The sequence below is a fragment of the Thunnus albacares genome, chromosome 19, assembly GCF_914725855.1.
Source record: "Thunnus albacares chromosome 19, fThuAlb1.1, whole genome shotgun sequence".
In the NCBI taxonomy this organism is placed as follows: domain Eukaryota; kingdom Metazoa; phylum Chordata; class Actinopteri; order Scombriformes; family Scombridae; genus Thunnus; species Thunnus albacares.
The window spans coordinates 199,092-210,838 of record NC_058124.1 but is presented as its reverse complement, the minus strand read 5'-3'; the positions used below and the strand labels follow the sequence as shown (position 1 = coordinate 210,838).

The 11,747-nt window shown below is 37.8% G+C and overlaps 1 protein-coding gene across 1 annotated transcript; it reads left to right on the top strand.

Moving 5' to 3' along the window:
- The first annotated feature begins 5,804 nt into the window (after positions 1 to 5,804).
- On the top strand, positions 5,805 to 11,610 carry agr2 (anterior gradient 2). The gene is made up of 8 exons (XM_044335871.1): positions 5,805 to 5,883; positions 6,705 to 6,826; positions 6,930 to 6,993; positions 7,115 to 7,167; positions 7,398 to 7,474; positions 8,195 to 8,258; positions 11,133 to 11,216; positions 11,348 to 11,610. The coding sequence occupies exons 2-8, from the start codon at positions 6,718 to 6,720 to the stop codon at positions 11,395 to 11,397; spliced, it is 501 nt and encodes a 166-aa protein (XP_044191806.1). The 5' UTR covers positions 5,805 to 5,883; positions 6,705 to 6,717; the 3' UTR covers positions 11,398 to 11,610.
- Positions 11,611 to 11,747: the final 137 nt, after the last annotated feature.

Sequence of the window (11,747 nt, the reverse complement as noted above, 5' to 3'; positions counted from 1 at the left end):
ATGGAATATTACATTTAAGAGCTATCACATTTATGAAGTAGTATGGTTGTTTTTTCCTTAATGACCACAAGGTGGGGCTATTGGTGTCATGGTTCACTATGTTAGAGATTCTCACGGAGAACCTATGCACTAAGTTATTTCATTAAAGACAACAGAATTGCAGAAATACCAATTTATAATGCTACTTTAGCACCCCCTGTGGGCAGAATTGTATGAGATGTTACACACTTGTGCAATGTGGCGTTATGTGCAGCATTCCCAAATTTTGTCACAATCCAATTCAGTATTTAAGAGTTATGGCCCGTTAAGTGCATCAGGCCACGCCTTCAAATGTTTGATAATCAATTACAGACAAACGGTAAGTGACAGAAAATGATCACATTGTCATGCCATTCATTTTCTAATAAAAGCTGAGTACTGGGGTATTTTCCAATCAAAGATTTTTAGTGTAGAAATATTAAGTTGTATGAAATTAAATCAGATGTGAAAAATAGGCTGTGCAAAAATTTGGGCACCACCCTTGTCATTGTGTTGATTTGAACACCTGTAACTACTTAGAACTGATTAATTGGAACATAAAATTGGTTTGGTGAGATCATTAAGCCTTGAATTTCATAGCCAGGTGCATCAAATCATGAGAAAATGTATTTAAGGTGGCCAATTGCAAGTTGTTCTTCTCTTTGACTCTCCTCTGAAGAGTGGCAACATGGGGGCCTCAAAACAACTCTCAAATGACCTGAAAACAAAGATTGTCAACATTATGGTTTAGGGGAAGACTACAAAAAGAGATTTCAGCTGTCAGTTTCCACTGTGAGGAACATAGTGAGGAAATGGAAGACCACAGGCATGGTTCTTGTTAAGGCCAGAAGTGGCAGGCCAAGAAAAATATCAGAAAAGCAAGGGCGAAGGATGGTGAGAATGGTCAAAGACAACCCACAGACCACCTCCAAAGACCTACAACATCATCTTGCTGCAGATGGTGTCAATGTGCATCGTTCAACAATTCAGTACACTTTGCACAGGGAGAAGCTGTATGGGAGAGTGATGCGGAAGAAGCCCTTTCTGCATACACGCCACAAACAGAGTTGCTTGAGGTATGCAAAAGCACATTTGGACAAGCCAGCTTCATTTTGGAATAAGGTCCTGTGGATTGATAAAACAAAGCTTAAGCTATTCGGTCATAACAAGGGGCGTTATGCATAGTGGCGAAAGAACACAGCATTCCAAGAAAAACACTTGCTACCGACAGTAAAATTTAGTGGAGGTTCCATCATGCTGTGGGGCTATGTGGCCAGTGTCGGGAATCTTGTTTAAGTTGAGGGTCGCATGGATTCCACTCAATATCAGCAGATTCTTGAGAATAATGTTCAAGAGTCAGTCACAAAGTTGAAGTTACACCGGGGCTGGATATTTCAACAAGACAACGACCCAAAACACTACTCAAAATCTACTCAGGCATTCATGCAGAGGAACAAGTACAATGTTCCGGAATCGCCATCCCAGTCCCCAGACCTGAATATCATTGAAAATCTGTGGGATGATTTGAAGTGCGCTGTCCATGCTCGGCAACCATCAAACCTAAGTGTAGTGGAGTAGAAAGTACAATATTTCCCTCTGAAATGGAGTGGAAGTATAAAGAAGCATGAAATGGAAATACTCAAGAAAAGTATAAGTACCTCAAAACTACACAGTACAAAAAGTACAGTACTTAAGTAAATGTACTTAGCTACTTTCCATCACTTGAAAAGGTGAGGTGATATTTCCTTTTCTTTGTTCCAAATAAATGCTAATGTTACTTTGCATCTGCTAGATGTATAAAAAGGCAATAGTTTGCTGATCAAACAGTCATAACAACTTAATTTGCTGGATAACAATTCCTCTTAAACGCAAATCATAGATTTAAAAATTCTTAATTGCAAAGTAAGCAGTAATGTAGTTAAGTATGCCAAAATTGTTCTTAAGTGCAGTATATGAGTAAATGTGCTGATTTATGGTTTTATGAATAATATTTTATTTAATTTTCTTAAATAAAGACAACAAAACATGGTGGTTATACTATACATTTTTTAATGTTAAAAATAAAGTTAATCAATATGCAAGAAAATAAAATAAAAATATAAACAAAATTATATAAAAGACGCACTTATTGAAAGCTATTTGTGTTTGCACATACCACAACATTATAATAATATTAATATACTGATTTCCATACTTTAACTGTGCCATTTTTAATAAACTGATTTTATACCTTATGTGAATAATACAACTTAATATGTACTTGTCCACACTTAAGTGCACCCAACTTTGCTTTTTTGAGATACCATTAAGTTATCATTAATGCTATTTATATACACTTTAATGCTAAAAATATCCACTATTTATACAATAATGTGTATAAATACACTTAATTACAACAATATGGTGTCTTAAAATAGCACAGTTAAGTGCACTGAAGTGTATTCAAGTACTCTGTTAATACTTGAATACCTCCTGACATCAACTACAATGGCAGCAGGTCAAAAATATCCCACTTTAAGTACATTTATTATGAGTGCACATGAAAGTAACATAATAGATTTGAGTAATATTTTCTATTCTTTTTTCTGACATTCTACTTTTTATTTTCCATCACTGTTTTAAATTCTCATTGCAAAAAATCCCTCTGTGGACGTGTTTCCCACTGATTGACCTTGATCCAGAGAAGTCTCAATGTTCTCCTTTTTTCTTTTCTTCAGTAAGGAATGTATTGTGTTGGTCAGGCAGGCAGAAACAAAATGTTCAAGAGAATAAAGTTTCTTTAAATGACAAAAGTGACCCAAGGTAAAGCAGTGAGAACATACTTTCAAGTCTGTTAAAACAATGTGTGTAAGTATTTACCAGCTTTATCTGAGCTGAATTCAGGTGTTCGTCAGTTGCTGCATTGTGCTTCACTTAAAACCAGGTAGTTGCATCCTATTCGAGAAGGCTGATTAATGGCAGTGTGTGTGTGGAAGGAGTCAGTGTCAGATCCGTGTTATCAGGGCAGGGCTGAGTGCAGCTGGTAAATGTGGACTGTTAATGGGAGCGGCCATTAACCCTGCCCTTTATCAAATATTGACCGTGGTGCTGTGACAACACACAGTGACGGAGAGAATGACATGGAGTGAAAGCCAGTACTAAAGGAGCAGGAAGTTAAGGACACCTCAGCACTAAATTGCTCCCACATCCTGGTTTCAAGCCAACATCCCCACACACGGATGAGAGGAAGCTTCAAGAGATCAACCATCCATCTATCCATCCATCCATCTATTCATCCATTTATCCATTCATCCATCCATCCATCCATCCAAATTTATAAGAATTAGATTATCTAAATGCAGAATATAAATGGGACCAAAGTTTTTGAGCAATGGAATCTATAACATATGAATAAAAATAAAAATAGTTATAGAAATGTGAATAGAATATAACAGTTATAATAACTGCTGAGTGGACACACTGTTGTCCATACAGAAATGAAAGCTGATATTTAAAGCCTGCTTCATTTGTATTGGTTGGAAGCAGATGGCAGTTACAATGCTTCTATTAGATGTTACTAACAGATGTAAATGGCTACTAGAACATGGATTATAATTAGAACACGTCTTATCCACATGTGTATATACAGTAAATCTACAACTATATCATACACAAAACATAATGAGTAACATTCTCAGGATCTACACTGGTGCTGTCAGAATGGTTTAAACAGTCAGAGTGACTGGCAGACTGAGCCAGAGCTGCTGTTAGACATCCTATAGTTCAGTGGTTCTCAAACTTTTTTACATCAAGGACCCCTAAACTGACATATATTAGATCACAGACCCCTCTTTGATAAGATATTGTCCCAGGGTCCCCCATCTGATAAAATTTTTGCTTTTAGATGTTTTATTACAGTGTATGAAACCCATGACCGTAATAGTCATACATAATGTCATTGTGTTACTTATGGATGGAATCATAGTGAAATAAATTATTCCCCCTTTTGCTGAGGACCTGCTGGAAGCCCCTCAAGTACCCCTGGGGGTCCCCGGACCCCACTTTGAGAACCACTGCTGTAGTTCACTTACTTCACTTTCACTTCCTGTAAGCTGCTTAAGTAACAGTCTCTCTTGATGAGCAGTGTCTGTCAGGACAGGACAGTCCACTCCAACGAAGATGGTGGCCATATTTGGCAGAAAATTCTTTTAATTCTAATTTTTGTTCACAAGCTGAGATTTCCATCTTGTTTTCAAAAATGTTTGCAAGAATTGGTTTCTGTTACACACATGGAAAAACTTTCCATTAACCAGAAATCTTAAACCAAATAGAACAATTCTCATCTATGAGCAGAATACATGAATTATACCTTCTCAATTTGTAATGAATGAATTTGCTGCTGGATGCTGAGGTTATATAGTCCTCAGCACAATCTCAACTAGTTTATTCATACAATTTTTTTTTTTTTACACACACTCCACCCGGTGACTGTGTGTGGAGTTTAGGGTGAGTGTGTGTGGAGTTCAGGGTCAGTGTGTGGAATTCAGGGTCAGTGTGTGTGGAGTTCAAGGCCAGTGTGTGTGGAGTTCAGGGTCAGTGTGTGGAGTTCAGGGTGAGTGTGTGTGGAGTTTAGGGTGAGTGTGTGTGGAGTGTGTGGAGTTCAGGGTGAGTGTGTGAGTGTGCAGGGAGCACTGCTGTCAAAGGCCTGATTCAGTCACTGAGAGGCAGATTGGTTGTCAGGAGGCCCGGTCCGGGTTGAGACTGAACAAAGCTGCCATTGATAGGTCACACTGAGCTCTTTGCTGCAGGATACAGAAGACTGTTGAGATGCATCAAGATAAAGCTGAGGCAGAGTACACATTCACTCACCTCCGTTAACGTTCAGAGCTGAGGGCGATAAACTTTAGATGCTTTTTTAATTAAAGGCTGCAAAAGTTTGTGGAAAATGTCTTAAAATGTGAAAATTAATTTTAACAGGAATGACATGACTTCACAAGGTTCTGTATCTGCTGTGGTTATGAAATCAAGATGTCAAACATCATTCGTTGTTCTTATTCATTGCTGAATCAACATGTTGACTTTGTAGGAAAGTTACAGTATGTGTCTTGAGCCAATCACATAAAGACCAATCATCATTCCAACCTCTGATGGCCTTCCTCAGGTTAATGCTGACCTGTCCTTGGATCTCAGCCAAGCATCCCATCTTGATGATATCACACATGTACTCGTGTACTCAAAATATGAATAAAACTGAACATGAAGAGTGCCCAAACAGCATAAAAATGATTGATATCATATAATTCAAACCCAGTCATGGTATCCAAATGAATGAATGTGAAACTATGCCTACCCTAGTCTAGATATGGTGATGTGCAGAGAACTGAATGCCAAATCCCAATCAAAATTCCCATAATTTAAAAGTGTGCTGCTTACAGGCTAACATACATGAATAGTAGACACACTAAGGTGTTCTTATACATTTGGCACATAGAAAACATATTATAGCAGCATTTCAGAATAATGAAAATCTTTATTATCAATTAGAATAAGTGCTGCTTGATGATTATGATATATGCTGACTTTTAAGAGTTGATTCTATTATAAGGTAAAGTGTTTATCATCCTAAATGTTTAATGATAAACGTGGAAACGTCAAATTACCTGATTTTCCAAGGGAGTTTGGTTTGCAAACAAGGACGTTTACAGAGATTGAGTCACAGTGGCATTCCAGCACAGAAAAGGCGTGTGGGGGGATGGGAAGAGGGCGGGACAACAGGGGAACAGGTGCTTAAATATGGGGCAGGTAGAGGTACCTCCTGTATAGGTAGCCTACAGGAGATCCTGGAGCGCGGTCCACCTACATTCTCACCTGACCACTCGGGAGCAGGTAAGAGAACATGCCTGTCCTCACAGGCCACCATACTCATTCATCTTAACTTTAGGGAAATTAGTCACTTTCACTTCAGTTCATGCTGCATAGCTACAGTGAAGTAATTCAATGTCAGGGCTGGAAAAAATACTAAATATCCTACTCAGTTAATTATCTTAAACCTCAGTATGGAAGAAGTAAACTTCCTGGATTAAAATATAGTCAGATAAAAAAGGAAAGATAAAAGGTAACTCGAATTTTATCTTAAAAATAAGCATCTTGAAAATAAGTATTAAAATAGTTTTTGGGTTATAGTGGTTAACAGAGATAAGAATATGGATAATTTTAGTTACTTGATGATCATGCAACACAGTTACATGTCTTAATCCAGCTGTACTGTAATGGATATGTTTTGAAAAGTCTACTCCTCTGGTGGAAGAATTTGTACCTAAAATAGCTTGAATTCTCCTCATATAATTTGATTTTGAGTCAGATTTGAGTCAACCTTTATTGATCCTGATAATCTTTGTTCTGTTAAAGACCAAAACTAAAAAAAATCAACAGAAATAAATAATGCCTCATGATTTTTGAAACAGCTGATATGATTGCTGTATACACCCATACATCTGTATATCTTTTTAAGATTAGTCAAAAGAGACATGATTGCTGATCCTTCTGTGGTAGAAACACAGAAATGACCTGGAAAAGTGACCTGGAAAAGTTCTGAGTTGAAGTTTCTTCCATTCTTGATAAATTAGATGTATTTTTAAAAACCTGTTCCCTCAATTGTAACATTTAAAAAAAAAAAGTTCAGTTTTGTGCTTTCCTCTATCTTCTAGTAAGCCTGTAAAGATGATCAAAGTAATGTTGCCGGTACTCTTGGTCCTGGTGGCCGTGTCTTCCACATTTGGGAAATACAGCCCGAAGACAGGCAAGAGGATCCCTCAGACTCTGTCCAGAGGTCAGTGAGAATGATCTGTGCCTTTAACGCTGAATAAATTAGCTTAGAGTAGACAGAGAGTATAGCTTCTCATTGATTTTTATTGCTGTTCATTTCCCTCCAGGTTGGGGTGATCAGCTGATCTGGGCTCAGACTTACGAGGAGGCTCTCTATTGGTCCAGGTCAAGGTAAGAAATATTTCTTGCAATGATTCTGACATCAAAATATTGCTGTAACTCTGACACTGGCATTGAAATCTGGACATTGAGGTTGATGATTATTGTAACTGAAGTGGATTTGTGGTTTTAGGAACAAGCCTCTGATGGTCATCTTCCACCTTGAGGACTGCCCACACAGCAAGGGTAAGTCTAACTTGGAGAAAAAAAACCCTTACTGAAATAAGAGTTATTAAGTTACTCATGAGAGGAAAAAGGTTCTGTTGAATTAAGAGCCAAACCTGTTTGAAGAGCAAGCAGTCATTTGTTTGCTCACGTGTGACGTCACTGCATACATCCTGGTACTGCTGTGAAGCAGTCCCATGTGCTAATAAAACGGACTGAGCTGTAGAGTTAAAAACCTGTTTCTCCCGCAGCATTTAAGAAGGTTTTCTCTGAGGACAATGAGATTCAGAAAGTTCTAGATGAGGACTTCATCGTCCTCAACCTGGTGGTAAGTCACAGGCCTTTTAAGATCAGACTATTGACTATTCCAATTTGAGCTATTTTCTAAAATCTGGAAACCCTCAAAAATCCTAGTGTCAAACAAATGTTTAATAGTTTATTGATTAATCTGTACAAGGTTAAAGCCCAAGCAGTCCTGTTTTTTTAAATTTCTCTATAACATTAAATATTATTAGCCTAAATAAGCAACAATCAAAGTTAAAGCTGAAAAAAAACATTATTAGGAATAATTTATGAAGAGTTTAACAGTCAAACACAGTTAATTTGCTTCATCAGGGTGTGTGGGTGTGGTTTGACTACATTTTATTGATAGTGCTGGTAACATAAGCAAACAACCCCTCAACTGCTTTCACATTGTAATTCAAATGTTGCTAAACTCTGATTGGTACAGAAATACGTGGCATCATCTTTTTGCCCCACTCACTTTAAACCAGTGAGAGAAGTACACACAAAAGCTTCAGAAATCTCTCAGGTGAAATACCCAAAACTGGTTGAACTGGCAGAAAAGTGTTCATGCAGGACCCTGGCACTTATAGTAAGAAGCTGATTTAGATAAAAAGGTTTGCAGGGCCTTTAAAACCAAAACCTTCATAGTTTTTATGTTTTATGTGATTTTATCTGCAGGTCCCAGCTGTACTCTAGTGACATAACCTTGTCAACACAGTACTTGATAAAGTGTTTATCTCTGTATTTTTTCTCTCACCAACAGTATGAAACTACAGACAAACATCTCTCTCCTGATGGACAGTACGTTCCCAGAATCATTTTTGTCGGTAAGAGCTAGAGCTTGTTACAGCAGTCTTCTTGTAAGCCTGTTAACATCTCCCTTTCATAGATTAATTTACCTACCTTTAAAGTAACACTTATTCCCTCTACATCATTGGTACATTTATGTCAAGACAATCAGTTCACTTAGCAGTGTTACTATTTACTTTTCCTCCTGGGGATCAATAAAGTGTTATCTCAACTGTAAATTATTTTATGGTATGTTAAACGATCTGTGTGTAGGATTTAGTGGCATCTAACTAGCAGATTGCAACCAACCAAATACCCCCTCCCATCAACCTCTGCTCTCAAGCATGTAGGAGAACCTACTAACCTACCCTCTCTAGAGCCAGTGTTTGGTTTGTCTGGGCTACTGTAGAAACATGGCGGTGAAACATGCAGGGGCTATGTGGAAGGGGAACCGCTCTATGTGGATAGAAAGAGCTCATTCTAAAGTAATGAAAACACTACAATTCTTATTTTCAGGTGATTATACACTAATTAAAACATACTTATGAATATTGTATTCCATTTCTGCCAAGTCTGTTCCGCTAGATGCCACTAAATTCAACACACCACACCTTTAATGGTGTATGACATGACCTATGATAAGATCTATGTTTATTTGTTTATTTACATTATTATTAGCTGTTGTCAAAGCAAATATTTAGTCAGTCATACATACTGTATGTACTGCATGTTATTACACATGTGTAATAACTTTTCAAGTATCTAAAGCAAGGATCTAAATCATAGACTGTAAAAAATTATGGACGTAGTCACAGTGACGTCACCAATTGGTTTGAGGACTGCAATTTGGAAGCCTTGAGTTTAGTGATTTGACCATTGCCATTTTGGATTTGACCGTCGCCATGTTTGATTTTTGGAGCCAGACCATAGTGCTAGCCGCTAGCTTGGTTAGCATGGTACATTTACAATCTATGGTAAACAGTGATAATGCTAATTTCTGCTCGCAAAAACAGGCCTAAAACCATTAAAACAAATTGTACTCACCAAAGAAACTGGTCTTTAATGACAACCAAACGCTGAACAAGACTTTTTAGGTGATCAAAATGTTACAATTAACTTTAATGAACTGAAAACACACTGTGAATAACAGCAACTAAACCTATACTCTGTGAATCTGGGGTCACGCTGAGGGCCATGGTTACATCATGTAATCAACGTTGTTGCCGTGGTAGTGACTTGTTAATCACAAGATAGCCACGCCCTAAAGCATACGCTTTAGGGCGTGGCTATCGGGACCATAATTTACAAAATTAACATCCTGTTGTATTGAAGAAGACTTTAAACTAGTGTTTGAGACCATTAACTCATTAGGAAAGTGTTTACTGAGGTAATAAATCAAGTGAGAAGTAGGGTAATTTTCTCATAGACAATTGGACTTCATTTTGCAGCCAGTGGAATTGCCCCCTGCTAGCCATTAGAAAGAGTGCAGGTTTAAGGCTTCACTTTTCAGGCCAGGAGCTACCTGCTTGATCTAAATATAAAATCTGTGTAACTTTTGCTGAACAGCGGACACTGTGGTCATAAGTGGCTATTACAGGATAATGGTAAATGTTAAAACATGGTTGAGCTAACAGCAGCACAAATTAGCAGCACAAGCTATGTAAAGCTAACATAAGCTATCAGTCCAAACCAGACAAAGTGAGGCTGTAGCGTATGGAATTGAACATGGTGGTGTTTTATTACTTATGAATTCAGGTGAGTGGAAGCACTGATGTCCTGCTGTGGCTGGGTGGTGGCTGCGTTTTGTTTTTTTTATCCCACATCTTCCCATTGCCTGTATAATATGCTTTTGGAGGTGGGGTGTGCCCTCATGCTCCTCTTTATATGTAGCATGACAGGCTCTTTGCCCTGAAGTGAAGTTGGTGAAGGCACTGAGGGTTGCAACATCCAGCATATTGTACCAGAGCACCATGGGCCACTTATGATCAAGAACATGATCAGGACATGGTGTGAGTGTGGGGAAAAAGCACAAATGTAACCAGTTTTGAGGTTGCAGAGAGAGGGGGTGAGAAGAAGGGGTATGTAAGGAGAAGGATTTGAGAAGGTTTACCCTGATAACTAATAATATTAACCAATAAAAATATAATACAAATAATAATGTTTTGAGAAGAAATAAGTTAACATTTTGCTGTGATGGTTGTTTATTACAGTAGGTTATTGTTGGGGTCCCCAGGGACCCCACTCGGTACTCCTTGTATGTTTAATATGTTGAGTGAAGGTTAACCTAAGGTTGAGGGTTAACCTGATGTTCAAATATTATGTACAGTTATCTTTCACAAGATATCAAATATTTTCTAAAACAATTGTAAAATAAGACTTCATGCATCAGGTGTGCAAAAGCAGCTGTGTTGAGTTGTGAAATGTGTGGCGGGTGAATAGTTGTCTGCGGTAAATATGTTCCCAAGTGCAAACATTTCCAAATATCAAGAGTTCCTATTGAATTCCACATTGAATACATATGGGTCATTTTTGACCCATGTGGGTAAAATTAATGTAGAAATACAAAACTTATGTTTGTTCATAAAGTAAGAAAGGAAAAATAAAAATAATGATTTGTTGTTGTCAAAAACAAGATATTTAATGAATACCTGGAATATTAAATGATAAAATACATTTATTTAAAAGATATAGTAAAGACACACTCAGCCATGCATGAAATAACACGGGTAATTTTTGACCCATGCTGTGCATCAAATAAGGAAGCTGACTTGGTCCCACAATATCAAGTCCAGTCAGACATAGGGTACATACATACATATACAGTAACAGTACTCAGCTCCTGCCTGCTCCAAGATGGTACCTGAATTAAAATAGAGTCTTTTACTTATCCTCTATCAATAATCTCTCCACAGACCCCACAATGACGGTGAGGGCTGACATCACCGGTCGCTACGCCAACCGCATGTATGCCTACGAACCAAATGACCTCAAACTCTGTAAGTGACACTTCACTTCTCTTCAGCTGATGCTGAACACACTGTGAGCTTTACACAAATCTGTACTCAGCCAGTTTGTTTTCATGAGCCACAGACTGATTAAATGTAAATGTTTCCTGCCTCCCTCTTAGTGATGAGCAACATGCAGAAGGCTAAGAAGCTTCTGAAGTCTGAGCTGTGAGCAAGAAGACAAGACTCATGCTCCACTTGTGATCCTGATCCAGAGTTTATTGTTGCCACAGATGCCAATAACATGCTGTCACCACAGTTTACATATGGAAAACCAAGCACTGGAAAGTTTCCTCTCCTCACCCCCGATTCTTACCTTTGTTATTATTGCTGTGCATCCAGACTGTCTTTTGAATAAATATAAAATTGTTCATTTTCACAAGATGGATACTTTGTCTTTTTTTAATTAGCCTACAGGTTGCAAAAAAGTGTGTAAACTCAAAGGAGACATGATTAATACACTTGGCATATCAATTAAAACACTAGCTACTTATAGCCACTTATATATTAAAGAACTGGATG

Bases quoted from the DNA above. Each gene is read 5' to 3' on its own strand.
- agr2 (XM_044335871.1), top strand. From the start codon at position 6,718: ATGATCAAAGTAATGTTGCCGGTACTCTTGGTCCTGGTGGCCGTGTCT. The intron at 8,259-11,132 runs GTAAGAGCTAGA...ATCTCTCCACAG, and splicing joins TCCCAGAATCATTTTTGTCG to ACCCCACAATGACGGTGAGG. The intron at 11,217-11,347 runs GTAAGTGACACT...CCTCCCTCTTAG, and splicing joins ACCAAATGACCTCAAACTCT to TGATGAGCAACATGCAGAAG.